The sequence below is a fragment of the Onychomys torridus genome, chromosome 22 (assembly GCF_903995425.1).
Source record: "Onychomys torridus chromosome 22, mOncTor1.1, whole genome shotgun sequence".
In the NCBI taxonomy this organism is placed as follows: domain Eukaryota; kingdom Metazoa; phylum Chordata; class Mammalia; order Rodentia; family Cricetidae; genus Onychomys; species Onychomys torridus.
Genome location: NC_050464.1, coordinates 22635622 through 22655170, shown reverse-complemented (window position 1 = coordinate 22655170; position 19549 = coordinate 22635622). Strand labels below are relative to the sequence as shown.

General features: G+C 45.7%; 1 protein-coding gene across 4 annotated transcripts in view; it reads left to right on the top strand.

Moving 5' to 3' along the window:
* The window catches only part of Caln1 (calneuron 1), a 449719-nt gene that overhangs the window by 204283 nt on the left and 225887 nt on the right, over positions 1–19549 (top strand). For all 4 annotated transcript variants that reach the window (XM_036171756.1, XM_036171759.1, XM_036171757.1 and 1 more), the window contains one exon: positions 17869–18012. In XM_036171756.1, the coding sequence (XP_036027649.1) occupies positions 17869–18012 (144 nt within the window). The remainder of the gene's footprint in view (positions 1–17868; positions 18013–19549) is intronic.

The window sequence follows — 19549 nt, the reverse complement described above, 5'->3', positions numbered from 1 at the left end:
TGTTTATGCTGGGGAATATTACTTTAACTGTGTAAGGGTGTGTTACATTTGTTTATACTGCATTTGTTGAACGATGTTAAGGATGTGTGTTTAGTTATGTAAAGATGTGTTGCATCTGTTTCACCTTGCCTGCCTAAGGCTCTTGATTGGTCTCATAAAGGTGCTGAATGGCCAATAGCTAGGCAGATAAAGGATAGGTGGGGCTGGCGGGCAGAGAGAACAAGAGGAGGAGAAATCTAGGCTCAAAGAAGAAAAAGACGGAACGAGAGAAAGAGAGACATGCTGGGCACAAGAAACCAGGCAGACGCCACCCAGACAGAGAGAAACAGGGAAAGTAAGATACACAGAAGTAAGGAAGGTGATAAGCCCCAAGGCAAAGGGCAGATAAAGAGAAACATGTTATTTTAAGTTAAAAGAGCTAGCCAGAAATGTGCTTCAGCTGGGCTGAGCATGCAAAACGAATAATTAGTCTCTGTGTCATGATTTGGGAGCTGGTTGGTGGCCCCAAAGACAAACCCTGGTAGACATGTTTTTTGCGTAAAACAAATTGTTTCGTGGCCTGAGCTGCCCTAGGTTTTCTGCTGGCTACAAGCAGCTAGGTGTCTTTGGGGCCCCTGCTTGATGTACTTATGCTCTCTTTAGTTTTTTAGAATACACTTATTTACTTTGTGTGTGTGTGTGTGTGTGTGTGTGTGTGTGTGTGTGTGTGTGTGGGCACATGCATGCCACAGTGATTGAGGAGGTCAGAGGACAACTTATGGGAGTCAGTCTGTACTTCCATCATGTGGGTTCCAGGATTTGAACTTCATTCATCAGGCTTGGTGGTAAGTGTCTTCACCCTGCTAAGCTGTCTTGCCGAATCCTCTCATGCCATCTTGATCTAACATGCTACTAAAGGGAGTAAGTGAATACTGTCAAGGTCTGCATGTGTGATCTTCACTGTCCTCCTGCTCTATTGGAATCAGTTTATGACACTAAGGCAAAAAACAAAAACAAAAACAAAAAAAACCCAAAAACTAAAAAACAACAACAACAAACAAACCCAGCCTGCCTCAGTGTTATCTAACATGTGGCTCAGATTGTCCCTGGCCAGTGGCTTGAGGAGTAGCTGGGAGTTTGAGACCTGCATGTACTACATCTCTCCCTCAGCATTTGCTTTATGTTAAGGTTGGGAGGTCCAGGAGCCACAAAAGGGAAGGTAGCATTTTGGGGGAGATGCAGGAATGCTTGCTCAGTAGTTACTTATATTGAGACAAGAAGCATGTGCTATTGTGTGAGCGTGTGTGTGTGTGTGTGTGTGTGTGTGTGTGTGTGTGTGTGTGTGTATGTATGTATGTATGTGTAGGAGTGGGTATGAAACAGGGTCTTGTTGTGGATCCTAGGTTGGCCTAGAACACACAATCTCCCTACCTTACCTTCCTGCTGCTCACACCAGGCTAGCTGCCCAGGGCCTTCAGGGATGCTCCAGTTTCTGCCTCCCATGTCTCCACAGGGCACTGGGATAACAGACATTGTCATGTCCAACTTGAGGTGGGTCCTGGGGGTCTGATCTTAGGTCCTCAATTTACTCAGTGAGCTATCTTCTTGTTCCTGACGTGTTTGTTTTTTCTTTCTTCTTATGATGTTGGGACTGGAACTCAGGGCCTCATGCATACCAGACCATCCCTCTGCCCCCAATACACACACCCTTAGGGGTTTTGTCTAAAGTCCTAATCCCTCTTCCTGACTAACTGCTGCTGGTTTATTTCTGTAACATGGATTCTGCTCTTCTGCCTTTTAGATCCCCCCACTAAATCCACCAGACAATTCCATTTACAAAGAGGCCAGTTATTTTCTGATATTTAGATATTAACTGTACCAGTTCAGGAATGAAATGATTTAATGAAAAATTAACCACGTCGATTATGACCCTGATGTTTGCAGATGAATTCCACTCCATTTGCTCCTCCTGGGCCCCTCGGATACTGTCTTCTGAGCCAAATGATGCAATTAATATTCTTTGTCCTCAGCGATTGGCCTAATTTTCCCTGAGCAGGTGTGTGTTGCTGTGTGAGAAAAGGCAGCACCTGGCTTCTGAAAAGTTGGTCAAGGGGGTTGAGGGCTCAACGGGGACTCTGAGGCAGACACTGAGGTGGATGATTATTTGGGGGTAAGAGATTAGTTAGAGGAGCTATGGAGTCATTAAGGGCATGGACAGACAGACAAGAGCATGATGGGTGTCCTAAGGAGAGTTCAGGCCCGAGAGGCAGAGTGTGGTCCCTTCTTATGGGTCTCAGGCAAAAGATGGAGGTTTTACCACAGAGTCTTGCAGCCTGCCCGCCCCTCGGTGCTGGGCTGCAGAGGGAGAGGGAAGAATTCCAGAAGAGATGTTAAGGGGGAGGGCCCCATCTAGCTGAGACTTATCCACTGTACAGAAAACCTTCTGATGTCTTGGAGTTTGGCAGCCTGAGCCTCTGAACATCTTCGAGGAAGTGAGAATCAGGACCCCTGAATCCAGTCCCTGAGAAGTCTGTTTGGGAGTTAGAGATTCTCAGATAGGCTTTCTGTAGGGGGCTCTCTATGTCCTGCTGTAGTTGTACTTGGCCCCTACCAGTAGTCTGGTCTGCCTTGAAACCCACTCCTGGTGCCACGGAGGTGATCCATCGCCTCTTAAAACAAACTATATACTGTCTAGATCCCAGCACTGGCCTGGAACCCCAGAACGGCATCCTCTCTGCTCCTCCTCCTCCTCCTCCTCCTCCTCCTCTTTCTCCTCCTCCTCCTCCTCCTCCTCCTCCTCCTCCCCCCACCCATATGTCTTCTTCCCTCACTAAGTTCCAGCTTCTGTGGTCAGATGATGGCTGCTGTGGTGGCCACAGGTGTCTCCTCAGCACCCCTGTGATGCCAGGACCTATGCCAGTTGTGGAGTGCCTTTGGAGCGGGGGTGGGGTGGGGTGGGTGTGTAGTAACAGCCCCCTAAGGAGGCAGCCTCTGCTACTCATCCTCAATAATCAATTAAACCAGCGATGATGAAAGTCAGGAGAGAGGATTTATTCGATGTGGCCACATTGGAAGGGAAACAAGAGGTCCCATGCTCCCCTGCTCGATGCTGTCCCTCCCCTCCCCCAACCCCATTTCCAGTGATTGACATGAGGTTTAGGTTTAAATGGGAAGCAAGAGCCAGACACGGTCCCACATAACTTGAATCCCAGCACTTGAGAGACAGAGGCAGGTGGAGCTCTGCAAATTCGAGGCCAGTCTGGCTTATGTAGGGAGTTCCAGGCCAGCCAGGGCTACAGAGGGAGTCAAGGGGTATGCCTAGTTAAGCAGTCCTGCCAAGGGGTGGTCCTGCCCATCACTGACCCATCATTGTCTGAAATCCAGTCTCTCCTGCAAGGTGGTTTGACAGGTTGTTAGAATGTTGTGAAATGGCTTCCTGGGAGACAACCCCTCCGCTCCCTTGGCTGGCATCAAGGCTTCTGCCTTTTCCTTCTCCCAGCATGAGACGCCTAGGGAAGTTCTAATTCCTTGGGGTCCGTTGTGTCAACAGTCTGATAGACTGGGGGAGGGCAACTGTCTATTGAACTATTTTTATTCCCGTCAGGTTGGTTATGTCTTTTCTGTCCATAACTTCCTGCTGGTCCATCAAGATGTACAGTTTCTCCATCCCCTGATCCCTCACAGCCAGCTGCTCCTGTGTTTTCTTGATAAAAGGGATCAGAGATGTTGTCACTTAGGTCTTTAAAACTCAGCCTGGCCCCTTCTGTTTACGTGATCACTTCTCACCCATCAAAATAGAAACTGCATTCTTCACAGTTCTGCCTTTCTCAAACTTGGACACCCGAGCCTGTCATGTCCTGAGTGCTATCCACTTACTCTTAGAAATTTCAGCTGGCCCTGGGGCTGCTGTTGTGGTATGGGCAGATCTTCAGGTTCATCATCTTCCTCTTAGACTGTGCCAGCTACTCACTTATAATTCCTCCACAGATTTAACCATCTTGATTCTCTTACTGGAGATTCAGAACCAAAGGCTCAGCTTCAACAGGAATAGCAACTATGTAAGCTGGGGCTAAGGGCTCAGCAGTTAAGGGTGTGTACTGTTCTTTCAGAGGACTTGAGTTTCATACCCAGCACTCATATCCTGTGGATCATAATGACTTGTAACTCCAGTTCCAGGGCATCCAATGCCCTTTTCTGGCCTCTTGTGTAGCGATAGTGTCTCTCTCTCTCTCTCTCTCTCTCTCTCTCTCTCTCTCTCAAAAATAAATACGTAACTTGCTTTTAATTTTAGAGAAGCCCATGTTTAAGAGACTTAGGGCTTCTAAAGCATTGGCATTTTTAAAACTGTGGGACTTTCAAAGTTGGACTGTGTTTTATGATATTAAAGCAGAGAGAGGACCAGGAGCTGAAAGATTTAACAGCGATGTGTTTGTGAGTGGGTGGGGTAGCCCAGTTCGTTTTAACTGTTACCTTGAAATTGACCCTGGAGTCATCTGAGAAGGGAATCTCAAGTGAGAAGTTACCTCCTTCGGATTGGTGTGTGGGCATGTCTGTGGAGCATTCTCTAGATTAGTAATTGATGTAGGAGGGCCCAGCCCACTCTGGGTAGCTCCATTCCCTAGGCGGGTGGTCTTGAGATGTATAAGAAAGATAACCAAGCAACAGCCTGGGAGCCAGAGAGGGAACAAGCAACAGCGGCCCTCTGGGGTTTTTGTTTCAAGGGGAGGTGGATACAGGTAGATCTCCAAGGCTCAGCTGCCTGCCAGTCAGCCGAGCCTAATCAAGGACTTCCCCCACCCCAGGTTCCGGGGATAAGCCCTGTCTCAAAACACAAGGTTGATCTCTAGCCTCCTATCTCTGTCTGTCTGTCTCTCTCAGAAAAGAAAAAAGAACCAGGAATGGTGGTAGACATGCATAATCCCAGCATTTAGTAAATCCACCTTCTAAAACATTAGAAGAGGCATTTGAGAAATGGTTCAGCAGTTAAGAACACTTGTTGCTCCTATGGTGGACCTGGGTTTGAGTCCCAGTACCCACAAGGTGGCTCACAACCATAACACCTGTTTTAGGGGATCTGATTCCCTCTTTTGACAGCCACAGGTGGTGCACATAGATACATGTGGGCAAAACTTTTGTAAAATGAATAGAGCTTTGAGAATATACTAGAAGAAAGGTAACTTGATCTAAAACTTTATACTCCCACAAGACAAGGCTAAATCAAGTTCAACATTTCAGGTAAGTTAAAGCTGATGGAACCCTGCTCCTGACAGTAAAAGAACAAAGCAAAATAGAACAGAAATTGCCCATGGAAGCCCACCAAGGCCAGAAACAGGCTGACTATCCCTGGCTGGCATTCAGGATTGAAAGGAGGTAGGGGAATGAGATTTAAATATGTAAGAGATTAATTGGTCTAGAGGGTGTCTATGTAAAATGGCAAGAGACAAAATTCCCAGAGCCAAGTGATATGGACAGATGGTGAGTGGGGAGAAAGAGAGAGAGACTAGGTTGGGGGTGGGGCAGACAGCTTGAAAGTTCTCCTTCTGCCATAGACCCTCACTTCTTGATGGTCAGCAGGGTGTCTACTTCTTAATGTCCAGTGCTAGCCCTGAATAGGATCATCTGTGTTCTCAGAGTCTCCTATTAGTAGAAGCTTAGAGCATCCTTTGTAAGTGCATGGCTAGCAGGGTCGAGCTCAGGGGCTGTGGAGACCCATGCAAGTGGTCCAAGTACAGTTCGCCATCACTTCTAAGTCTGTTTCTTCCCGTTGTGTAGACAGTCATGTGGACATGCTGTGCTTTGACGGCCTCTTTATTCCGCCTCATTGACCTTAAGATTCCAAAGGTTCAAGTGTGACTCCCAACAGAGGCAGGATGAAAAGAGAAAAGAGAAAAGAGGGGGCATGGAAACAAAGAATTAAACCCTCCCTCTGGAATCTGGCTGGAAATGAAAGGCTTCAACACAATTGACAAACCTACCAGGGACTGAAGAGATGCTCATTGGTACTGCTTTTGTAATGGACCTGAGGTTAGTCCTCAATATCCATGTTGGTGTCTCACAGCACCTGAAACTCCACCTCCAGAGGATCAATCATTTCTAGCCTCTGTGGACACCTGCACTCATGTGTACTAAATCTTAAGAAAAAAACATAGAAACTGTCTGTGATGCAGTGATTGTTTTCCTAAAGATGTCTCAAACAAGGATGTTTAAAATGACTGTCCTGGGTAGCTTTCTATTGCTGTGATGAACACCATGACCAACAGCAACTTTGGGAGGAAAGGGTTTATTTGACCTTACAGTTATAGTTCATCATGAAAGGAAGTCAGAAGCAGGCACTAGAGGTAGGAATGGAAACAGAGGGCCATGGAGGAGCATTGCTTAGTGGCTTGCTTGCTACCTATGGCTTATAGCATCCAAGATCACCTTCACAGGTGTGATTAATGAACCAAGAAAATGCCCCCACAGTCTTGCCTCCATGTCAATCTTAGGAAGACATATTCCCAATTGACGTTTCCTCTTCCCAGATGAGCCTAGGTTGTGTCAACATACTGTGCTTACATAGGGCCACACTGTGTGTGGTAGGTAGCCTTGAGTGTGTTAACATTCCTCTCTCATCCCGAAACCTAAACAGTGCACTCTGTCAAACTTTACAGTTACATTTACAAAGGGGTGGGTGGGGGGGAGTGGGGGGTATTCTTTAAGAGAAATAGTAAAATAGCTCATATATGTTCTTCCTTTAATTCTTAGACTTAATCTTTAAATCTTGCTGTAAATTATACCCTTTGAGCAAAATAACTTAGAAAGCTACAAAATCATGTGTGTGTGTACACATACGTCAACTGTCGTCTCCAATCTCTCTCTGCTTTAGTGTTTGAGGTAGGGTCTCTCACTGAAACTGGAGTTTATCAATATGTTTAAGTTGTCTAGCCAATGGGCTTCAGGTATCTATCCATCCTTGCTTCTAAGTGCTTGGGTTACAGATGTGCACTACTATGCTTAGCTATAAACTCAGATTCTCATGCTTGCATGGCAAGCCCCTTCCCCCCCCCCCCCAGCATCTCCCCAGCCTTTGTATCTACCTCTTAGAGACTTCTAAGCAACTCTCCCCCTTGAGAACACTGCCCATGTGTTCAGTGTGAACTCCCCTATTTCTAATAGTCTCAATCTCTAAATTCCTTTGCTTCAGTTAAAATGTGTACTCTCCTGCCTATGAATACACTCACTAGCTTTATGTCACTCATTGTGCTGCCTAGTTTTAACTCTCAACTTGACACATCTAAAAATCACCTGGAAAGACAGTCTTAATGGGTGGTTATCTAGGCCAGGTTAACCTGTGAGCATGTCTGTGGGGACTTGCCCTGATTGTGAACTGATATAGGGAGACCTACCCTGGATGTGGGCAGCACCATTACATGGGCTGTGCCCTGATCTGGGGAGAAAGCTAAGTGAGAGCAGCTCTGGAAAGGTCACTGTGACTTCATTTCAGTGGTGGACTGTATCCTGGATCCTCACCTTTTCTTCCTCCTTGTGTGCCTTTTGCTGAGGGTATTTTAATCACAACAAAATAAATGAAACTAGAATACTCATCTTGATAGTCTTTTATGTAGTGTAGTCAAGGTTCTAGCCTTAACTGAGTAGAAGGAACTCCTCAGTTCACTCCTGGGCTGGGCTGACACAACACTTTTTCTGTAGAGTGTGCCTCTATCCTAAGGAATTCTGTGGGATCTTGAATCACTTCATTTGCTATTCTTGCCACTGGACATCTGGTAAACCTCTTTTTTGGCCACCTAGATTAGACTTTTGAAGCCTGGAAGGGTTTATTCACTAACCATGTCTCTTAATGTATCTGATAGATAGTAAGCAAACAGCAGCTGTTTGTGAAGTGAATAGCTGTGTCAATCATCTCCAAATCTGTTTTTTTTTTTTTTCTTTTTTGACCTTTCTTTGGAAAGGTAGAAACCCTTCCTAACTTTTTTGTTTTTTAATATTTACTGTTTTTAAACTTACACTTACGTTTGTGTGTAGGTATGTGTATCTGAGTGAAGAGCCAGAAGAGGCTGATGGATTCCCCAGAGTTACACATAGTTCTTAGCTACCTGACATGGTTGGTAAGACCCAAGCTCAGGTTCTCTACAAGAGCAATACACACTCATCATCACTAAACCACCTCTCTTGACCCACAAATCAGCCCCTGCCTCATTGTTTTCTCTGAATAAAGACCTGCACATCTGTATCTTGCATCTTCCAGGTCATAGTTACCTCACCTAGGAACTGGATATTTCCAATTTTGCAATTTATCTACCAAACATATGTGTCCCATTACTCACTCCATGCAGTGAAAACCATCATTCAGGGTTGGGGAGATGGTGCAGCAGGATCAGTTGAGGACCTGAGTTCAGATCCCTGACACCTATATAAAATGCTGGGTGTGGTGGTAGGCATTGATAATCCCACTGGTGGATTGGGACAGAGACAGGTAGATCCAGGCCACTCACTGCCAAACCAGTCTAACTAAATCAGTGAGTCCCAGGTTCAGTGAGAGCCCCTGTGTGAATAAAATGTGGGATGCAACTGAAGATACCTGAAATTGACTTCTGTCATTTACAATACACACTCTCTCTCTCTCTCTCTCTCTCTCTCTCTCTCTCTCTCTCTCTGTCTCTGTCTCTCACATTCTCATACACACATTCTCACACACAAATACACATCCACATACACACCACAAGCATGCACACATGTGTACACAGATGAACATATAAACCCTTTCAACACATACATACACACAAATGAAAGCTCTCATTCATCCTAAGGCTTCAGAAAATGAGTAGATTTTTGCATCCTGTGGGAATCGTGCCCAGAAATTGGTTGTTCTTCATTACTAACTTGAAGTTGCAAATTGATGTTGTAAATGGCAGCTGGTTCCCAAAGTCGGGGAGTTAGCAATAGCATTCCCAATGGCTGAGTCTGTCTTCCCTGTGATAGGTGGACCTTTGTCCTTGTCCCTGTCTCCCCTGGCTATATCTTTATGAAGATCTAGTAGTTTGGAGGCAGGATTTTGCCAGAACACTGAATCTGGATATACACGGATCTCAGTGCTAGTCATGGGTAATTTTAAAATATTTTTTCAGTATATATGGATTATGCACACCAATAGGTTTCATTCATTCATCTTCATATACATGTCTACTGCATTTTTATTTACCCCACATTACCCTTGTCCATCCCACCCCGACTCCTGTTGACTCTTTTCCTCCCTCTCCGGGACCACTCCTCCCCTCCTTCTACCTTCATGGGATGCAAGACCCAGTGAGTTTCATTAGGGCTGTGTAGAGGCTCCTGGGTTGAGGGTGGGGTGCAGTTGTTCACTAGAGCGCAGGTAGCATAATGGGCTAGACCACTGAAGAACTTGTTGCTCCCTCCTCCAGCAACTATTAGCTGACTGTAAGTCCTTAGAGGGGCAGAGCCTTATGACCTCCCTAGCAACTGTAAGCTGTCCATAAATCCTCAGAGAGGGGTGGGCCATTGTAAGCCCCTCTTCTAAGCCACCATTGAGTCTCTATTAATCCTCAGGGAGGGGAGGAACCTTGTAAGCCCTTTCTCCTCCACAAGGGGATAATTATAAGAAAAATATTATTGCAAAACAAGAAGTCAGTTTCTTTGGCTATACAGCAAGATCTTTTCTATCCAAGGCCCTTGGGGCTCATGACCATGAGCATCACTCTAAGGAGGAGAGGCCCAGCTGGATCCCCTTGGGAATTCAGACTTGTCTTCTGGACAATTACACAGGCAGTGATTGGATTCCTTCTCTCAGGAAATGTCTTATTATGTGTCCTTCTCTATTGCATGTGCCAGTGGGACAGTGTGATATTGAAACTGGGATTGGGTGGGTGTTGCCCGATTCTTTGAGAAACCAACAAGCAGAGATGGGAATTGAAATCTGTAAATTGAGCTTTATTGAGAGAGTCAGCAAGCTGAGAAGACAGTACCATCCTAAAAGACCCTGTGTTGCGTCTCATCATTAACAGGTAATATAGGGAGTGGACTCAGACCGTCTTCCAGTATCATTCTGCTGATGTGATAACACCTAATAAATATGACCTATGGCTCACAATGGCAGGTCACAGTCCATCATTGTGGGGAAGTCAAGGTCAGATCTTAAAGCAGCTTGTCACACTCTCAATGAAGAGCAGAGACAAATAAAAATGTATGCTTGCTTACCACTCAGCTGGTTTTCTCTACTCACATAGTCCAGCATCCCAAACCAGGGCATGGTGCTGTCCACTTTCAGGCTGGGGCTCCTCACATCACTTAACAATCAGGATAACCCCCTATTTACATGCCTCTTGGCCAACTTGATATAGACAATCCTTCACTGAGAATCTCTTCCCAGGTGATTCTAGGGCGTTTCAAGTTGACAATTCTAAATACCAATCATCACGGCAAGTCACTCCAAAGTTCAGTCTTGCCCCTCTGGTCTTGTATGATCCTCTTATTGCTAGGATTCATGTTGTTGGGACTTATTTTCCCCCACACCACCCTCATTTTCTGTGTAGCAGGTGCTTGGCAAATACCAAGGCTACTGAGTCTTGAATTTCCCTTGAAAAATCATACAGATCAAAGGTAACTTGGAAAAAAAGAAACAGTTAGCAGTGTGTATTTGCTGGACTCCTTACAGAGTTCACATGCAGATTTCTTTCTATAACATAAGGTACAAACATGCTCTTCACAATGTAGATTATAAAGTGTTCCATCTTTCTCTGTGATGGTTACTTCTAACTATCAATTTGATCCAACCTAGCATCGTCTGGGAAATCTGGGAAGAGAGTCTCATGAAAGATGGATTACATAGGGTTGGCCTATAGGGGTGGGTCTGTGGAGCATAGTCTTGATTCTGTTAATTGATAGGTGAAAAAGTGCCCATTGTAGGCAGCATCATCCCCTGGGCTTGGGTCCTGAACTGTGTAAATGTAGAGATGGGGCTAAGCATTATGTAGTCATTGTTCTCTCTTTTTGACCGTGGTTGTGATATTATTAGTACTCCAAGCTCCTGCTGCTGTGACCTCTCTGCAGTAATGGGCTATAGCCTGAAATTGTGAGCTAAAACAAAGCCTTTCTCTTCTAAGTTTTGTTTGTTTGTTTTTTGTTTTTGGGTGGGGCAGGGGTCAGGATTCATAACAAGAGAAATGAAACAAGAGCACTCTCCTATCACCATCACAGACATCACTTGCGCAGCTTACAAAGGCGTCTTAGAGGTGCTGGGGTTTCATGGAGCCCAATCATGCATTCAAGACTGGGAGGGAACCAAAGATACCAGCACAACATGTTCAGCTAATGCTGAGGCACAAGCAACCCCAGCCCCTCTCAACACACACACACATCACCACCACCACCAAAGGAGGATCAGTAAAGAGTACATGCTCATGGCTTATTCCCAAATGTTGGAACTGTGGTTCCCACTTTGTATGGAAGGAAAAGCAGAGCCAGAGCCCACTGGTGCTATGAGCCAGACACAAAGGGGTCCTGTCTGCGCTAATGTCTCTGTTGGTTTTACGAGCATCATTCCATGCCCTGCCCTGCTAATAAGAATAAAAAGAGGCACACATTACCTGTCTCTCCCAGTCTGGCTGGCTTTAGCTTGGTAAGATTGAATTTCCAGGAGCTCTGTGATGGGATTCTAGCTTTGTTTTCTGTTTTCTCCCCCATTTCTTGGATCCTTTGAAACAAAGCGAGAATGTTGAATGCTTCCCCAGGCACCTGTTTGTGAATACATACACAGCACACACAGATACACAAACACACAGACATAATGTACACACAGCACGCTTTTTCAGTCAGAAGTCAGGAGCGGGTATCTCATGCAGTTGTTGCTACAGATCGTCAGAGCCTGGGCTCTGACAGTCCCCCTAACGAGCCAGGTCCTACCAGCAGTTTAATTAAAGGCACCATTAATGGTGACAAACAGAAAAGAGAGATTTTTTAAAAAAATATAATAGCTTCACTGGGAAGAGGTTAGGAGGGGTCCAATAAGCCTGCAAGTCCATCTTCAGGATCTTGACATGAGGTTTAGGTTTAAATAGAAGGTATGTATATAGCAAGATGTGGTCCTACCCATCACTGACCCCTCATTTTCTAGGTTTCAGTTTCTCCTGCAAGGTGGTCTGACAAGTAGTTAGAACTGCTTGGCACCAGGGCCCCAGCTTTTCCATTCTCTAAGCATGAGACTCCTGGAGGAAGACCATTGTTCCAATAATCTGGTAGCTGAAGGGAGAATTGCAGTGTTTCTTTGGAATAGCTTCCCCCCTGTCCAGATGGTTATGGTATCAGACAAGGACAGCATTGACCTACCGACCTGCTGGCCACAGACTCACTCCTCACAAGGACACTCTTGTCTGTTCAAGGTTAAGGATTCAGGCTGAAGTTCACAGTGATAGCTGGGGCATGTGGACAGTCCACAGGAGGAATGTGGGGCTGTCAACAGACAGCATCATAAATATGAAATGTACCCCCAGATGGTGGTGCTATTTGGGGAAAGTTATGGAAACTTTAGGAAGTGAGACATAGTTAGAAGATGTAGGTCACTGGGGGCAGGGAACTGGGCCTGGGACCTAGTGGGTATGTTTATGCCTGGCCCCTTTGTGTCTCACTCTCTGCTTCCTGGTTAGCCGACAAGTAAAGAACTCTTCTCTGTCACACACACACCTGCCACCATGATTTTTTCCCAGATATATGAGTTCAAGTGATCATAGATTGATCCTGTAAAATGATGAGGCAAAGAAATCTCCTCTCATCTGAAGTCCTCTGATCATGGTGATGACAAAATTTACTAATATGGAAGGTGTACTAGGTACTTTGCTTATTACTGGGACAAACTATCTGATAAAAAGCAACTTGATGACAGAAGGGTTTATTTCTGGTCACATTTTGATGGTACAGTCCATCTGATAGGGCAGGCATCATGGCGGGAGTGTGAGGCAGCTGGTCACATTGCACCCACAATTGGGAGGGAGGGAGAGAGAGGGGAAGGGGATTGCTTGGAACTCAGCTCATTCTCTCTTTTTCAGTCTAGGACACCAGCCCATGGAATTATGCCACCAACAGTACAGTTATTCCCACTTCAATTAAGTTGATCTAGAAACATCTTCAAGACAAGCCCTAAGATGTATATAGAGTCTAGGCGGTTCTAGAGACTGTCACATTGACAATATTAACCATCATGGAAGGGAACTACCCTGTTTGGTGTTATCACCACCCTCAGAGAGTGCTCAAAATTATGTGAGAATGATACGATGTGGGAGATGAACTCATGGGAAGGAGTAGTCCTGAGAAAGAGAGGTTCAAGGACAACATTCTATCTATAGCTCCAGCTATGAGCCCTGTCACTATCTCACATGATCTTCTGTCTGTCACCAAGTATAAAAATGTCACTACCAAGACCAGAAAGAGGTTACACTTCTCCCACTGTCCTAGCTAGCTTTAACTATCAACTTGTCACAGTTTGAAGTTATTTGATTAGAGAGTCTCCACAGAAGAATGGCCTAGATCAGATTGGCCTATGGTCATGTCTGTGGGGGCACTGTCTTGATTGTTAATTGATGATGGAGGGCTCAGCCCACTGTGGGTGACACCATTCCCTGGGCAGTGGTCCTAAGGGGTGTGTGTGTGTGTGTGTGTGTGTGTGTGTGTAAACATAAGCCTGAGAGTGAGCCAGCAAGCAACATTTCTTCATGGCTTCTACTTCAAGTTCCTCTTTGAGTTCCTTAAGTGATAGACTGAATTAACCCTTTCCTCCCCTAAGTTTCTTTTCATCAGTGTGTTTGATCACAATAACAAAACAAACAAACAAACAAAAAACTAGAACACCCACTTTTCAGCTGGGGGAAGTGAGGCTGGGGTCTGGACCAGCTGTCTTGAAACCCTTGGGAGATCCTGCCTGTGCATCCTGCCATTTCCAGAGGCTGTAGTCAAGCCACACGAAGCTCTGGTGTTTGTCGGTGCTCTCTGCCATGACCGAGTTTTTTTTTTGTTTTCCCAGTGTATGTGGGACTGGGCAGGGAAACTTGTGCTGATGGGAAAGGACTAAAAATGCAGACGAAGAATTTGGATTTGATTGAAAACTTGTTTTTATTCTATCCAGGGAAGGAAAGGAGAGGCTGGAGGGGAGGGCAGATTAATAAGGTATGTAAGAGAACACCGGCTTCCTGTTCTCTCAAAGTCTTTAACGATGTTCGTGGATCCACAGAAGGGAGGGCTGGTAGGAGCTGCGGGGGCCTCATAGCCAACCCAGCTCATTTTACACAGGAGCAAATTGAGACCTCTGGTTTTGGCTGCCGACATAATTAGCTACTAAGCCTGGCCAGGAGCCTGGAGTCGTTGCTCACAGGCTGGTCTCTCTCTCTCTCTGCTGGATCCACATGTGTTTGCAGAAAGCATTCCACATGATGAGCTAGTATTAATAACTGATTAAAAATTACTAGTAATACATGGTTCTTATTTTTTTAAGATTTATTTTCAATGACATATATGCCTGTATGTCTATGGGTAAATACATGCACACAAGTACAGGTGGCCCTGGAGGCCAGGGGAAGATGTTGGATGTCCTGGAGCTAGAGTTATAGGTGGTTGTTAGTCATCCAACCTCTGTGCTGGGAGTTGAACTTGGGTCCTCTGCAAGAGCCGCAAGCACTTTTAACCGTGGAACCATCTTTCCAGCCCCATAATTCTTTTATTATTTTTAATTTAATCCTATTTAGTTTTATTTAATGTGTATGGTGCTTTGCTTGTGTGTGTATCTGTGCACCACTTGTATGCCTGGTGCCCACAGAGGCCAAAAGAAGGTATCAGATTCTTGGAACTGGGATAACAAACAGTTGTGAGCTGCCATGTGGATACTTGAACCCAGGTCCTCTACAGGAACAGCCAATGATCTTAACCACTGAGCCATCTCTCCAGCTTTCTAGTCCTATAGTACTGAATCTGTTGGGACTGGTGCATTTGCAGTAATTAGTCTGCTAGCTCTTTATCTAGCACCCCCTATAGTATGAGTGGGGGATACGTGGAGATGAAAGAAGTCTGTGATAAGACAGTTGAGAGAAAACATAATTTCTTTCTTTTCTTTACTTTGTGTGTGTGTACGTGTGTGCACATTGCACACGCACTGGTGTGCATGCCTGTGCATATGCACAGAGGCCAGAAAATTTGGGTGGGTGTCTTGCTCTGTCACTCTCTCTTAAGACAGGGTCTCTCACTGCTCTTGCATCTAGGCTGGTGGCCAGCAAGCCTCAGTCATTCTTCTATTTTTGCCTCCATACAGTGCTGGGGCATGCCGGATGTCATGTGAAAGGGGTGAATGGCTTGCTGAATAGTTAGCAGATTGAGAGACTGGCATAGCTGTGGCCAGCGAAGACATTTTTCTGGAATCTATGTAAGCCGCCTGGTTTTTAACTATCAATCGTACGCAACAAGAGAATCATTTGCGAAGAGTCTTGGGGAGGACTCATCTAGATGAAGTTGGCTGGTGGGCGTGTCTGGGGGGGAGTGTTACTTGGTAATTGATTGCTGATTGTTAATTGATGTGGGAAGACGCAGCCTGCTGTGGGTGGCACCATGGCATGGGCTGGACCCTGAGCTATAGGAGACTGGAGAGAGCCAGCTAATCATAGGTAGCAGGGAGGTAGCCTGGGTGCATTTGCTTCTCTGTGCTCTTGACTGTGGACACGTCCAGCTGCTGGAGTCTCACCTTGACTTCAATGCAGTGATGGACCTTGACCTTGACCAGTGACCCCAAACAAACCCCTTTCCTCCTTTACATTACTTTTGGTCAGGGCGCTTTGTGACGGCAACAGAAAGGAAATTAGAAGTGACCTCTAAGGATGAGTGTGTCTTTGGGGAGGCAGGAGGAAAGAAAGGAAGTTGTTTGAGGAAGAATCTCAGGATGGAAGACTATAATCACCCAGGAAGGAGCCCTAGGGATGCCAAGTCCAAATCCCCTGGAATTCCAAATGCTTCTTGGAAAGAATTCTTTGGCGTGATCGAGTTAAGGATCTTGAAATGTGAGATTCTCTTGGATGGTCTGGGTGGTCCAAATCCAAATCCAATGCAAATGTTCAGATAAGAGGGAGGTGGGTTGGTGGGAATGTAAACAGTTGCAGGCACTGTGGAAATCCATATGGAAGGTCTTCCACAAATGAAAGACAACAGTTCGGGGTGGGGGTGGGGGGATGGCTCAGTGGTTAAGAACACATACAGTTCTTCTGGAAGACCCAACTTTGAGTCCCAGAGCCCAGAGCTCAAGCTGATCTGGTGCTCCCTTGGTCCTCCTACGGCACCCGTGTGCGCATGTTCCTCCCACCACACATATTCATAACTTACCTTATGATCTAGCATTAGTACTCCTGGGTATCTGCCCAAAGGGATGAAAATCGAAGTCTGTGGACCACTAGTCACAATAGCTTGAATAGTGACCCGGTCTCTATGTGCATCTACAAAAGATAAAGGAAATGTAGTACATAGACACAAGACAGTATTACACTACCTTCATGAAGAGTTGAGTTATGTATTTGGAGGGAGCTGAAGGTTGAATGAAATTATTGGGACTGGGAGGCAAATATCATGGACTCGGGTGCTCACATTTGAGCAGCCCATACTCTTAACCACTGTGCCTACTCGGCTGCCTCCCTATGCTGGATTTATTGGAGCAACTCCAAGCTGCTGCATGCAGATCCAGCCTTCTTTGGATACACGGGATGGACCTCTCTTCTTTAAACTCTGATCTTAAATTTCTCATGCCTTGCATGTGGGGAGGGGACATGGTGGGAAATGTCCAGTCGACCTAAGACTGCCAGCTTTGGAGGCTCTGGGGGTGCAGAGAGTAGGTATAACCCAAAGTAAAGAGTGGGAGACTTCCTGCCATTTGAAATGGAGCCTAGCCATAGCAGAGCTGAGTTCTTTTCCAGGCCAGGGAGAGAGAGATTAAAGTCGTTTCAAACCTCTGTGACATTCGTATTGAGCTGGGGCTGTTTATAGTCATAAAACAACTGCAGATTAGGGGGATGAAATAGAAACAGCGGGATTCTCACCTCCTGTCCTCTGAGGTTATTAAACACTGCATGTCAGCAGCGGCAGCAGGGGGACGCTCACACTCTTTCCCCCTGACCCTGTCATTTCTACAAAACTCACACAGCCGCTCCCTCCACCGAGGCAATTTTCTGCTGGGATCCCCACCCGACTGTGCCTACTGCAGTGTGTGCAGATGTTTAGGGCTGTCTGCCTCTTATTTTTCTTTTTTCTCTCCCATCTCTTTCTCTCCCTCCTTTCTTTTCCTGGCCCTTTCTTTCTTCCCCTCTCTTTTCACATTTTATTTTATAATTATTTGTGTGTGTGTGTGTGTGTGTGTGTGTGTAATCATGTATGTGGAGGGGGCACACATTTTGAGGTTAGAGATTGACTTCAGGGTTCTTCCTCAATCATTTCTCCACCTTATTTATCCATCTGCCTATTTATTATTTTGAGACAGGGTTACATGTAGCTCAGCGTGGCCTCTACCTTGCTAGGTAGCCTAGGGTAGCCTTGACCATCTGGTCCCACTGCCTCCCCACTTCCTTCTGAGGGCTGGGATTACTACTGGGTATGCCTAGTTTATTCAGTGATGGTGATGGAACCCTATGGCTCCATGTGTGGTAGGCCAGCACTCTATCAACTGAGCCTCATTGCCACCCTCTTTCTTTCTTAAATTTTTTTTTTTTTTTTTTTTTTTATCACGTGGCTAGTCCCAGCAACAAGATGAACAGCAAGCCTCCTACTGGTACAGCAAGACAATACCTGTTAGTTACCTGTGGTTTGAGTGCCATGAGGTGGTCACGTGACTGGTGGACTTTCTCTGCTTCTTCCTTGCAGAAATCCGAGAAGCCTTTCGTGTTCTGGACAGAGATGGGAATGGCTTCATCTCCAAGCAGGAGCTGGGTATGGCCATGCGCTCTTTGGGGTACATGCCGAGTGAAGTGGAGCTGGCTATCATCATGCAGCGTCTGGACATGGATGGTGAGACCTGTGTAGTACCACCAAGCTGTGCCTCCCACCTCGTTCCCTGGCTTGGGATGTGTACAATCCCAGCTCAGTTTACAATTTAGGAATGGAAACTTAAACTTGATCTGTGTTCGTCCTGACAGGACCGTGTGAGCGGGGATGGTTTGGGACAGTTACAGGAATAGATGAAGCTGATTTCATTGGTGGAATAACTAGACTCCCCTTTCCTTCCTCTCATTTGATTTTATTTATTTTCCCATTTTCAAGGGTGGAGAGCTCAGTGGTTAGAAACACATGCTCTTCCACTAAGGTTCTGTTTTCAGCACCCATGTTGGATGGCTCCCCATCATCTATCACTCTTGCCCTAGGAAGACTTGACATCTCTGACCTCTGTCAGAAGCTACACTAATGTGTACACACACGCATGCACGCATGCATGCACGGACACACACAAAGAGACTTATAAATAATATAAATCTTACCTTTCCATTTCCATGCATGTGACGTGCATGTATGTGTATGTTTGCATGTGTGCATGTGCATGTGTGTGGAGGCTTCAGGATGATGTTTGGAATCATCTTTGACTGCTCTTCTACCTTGTTCACTGAGGCAGGGTCTCTGAATCAAACCCAGAGCTCCTAACATACCTAGTCTAGCCACGTGCCATGGGAATCCCATCTTCACCTTCAGAGTCTAGAATTACAGGCTACAGCACCCATGCATATTTTATGTGGTTCCTGGGGATTCAAACTCTGGCACTCATGCTTGGGGGACAAGCCCTTAACCACTGACCCACCTCTCTGGCGCCTATCTCCCATTTTAAAGGCAGCTTGTGTATGTTTGCACATATGTATACATGGGTTTGCACATGTGGGTATATGAGCACATTTGAGCATGTATGTGTAGAGGTCGGAGATCAATCTTGAGTGTCTTAGGCACCACCCACCTTAGTTTTTGAGACAGGGTCTTTCATTAGGACTTAGGATTCATGACTGGGGACCATCCCCTATGGGTTCCTCCTGTCTCTACTCCTCCAGTGCTGGGATTACAAAAATGTGCTTCTATGCCCGTGGCTTTACTTTTTTAAAACTTTCATTCTGGTGACCTGTACTTTATTGACTGAGCTGTCCTCCTGGTCCCCAAAACATTGCTCCACCCTAGGTGCTTAAGTTGTCACCACTACTTAACAGGCAGCAAAGCTGGTAGGAGATTCTCCTTTCTTCTGCAGTTGTTACTGCTTGTATAATGTTGTGGGAGTACCTTGTAAATCTTGTTGAGTTTCAGGAACTTCCTGAGACTTGTAAGTTTTGTTTATTTCCTGGGTCTTAATAGCCTCCCACCAGAAAGAAGTGTTTGAGTTAGGAAGAAACAGCACAATAAGCCAGATAAAAAGACAATTGTCACAGCTGGGCCTGTTGGTACAGGTCCTGTCATTCCAACTATTTGGAGGTTGAGGGAAGGTGACTGCAGAGTCACAGTTTTCTTTGTGGGATAGTAAGCTGTCCAGTTAACAGTGCTTTGAATGAGAAATGATGCCGATAGGCTCACATAT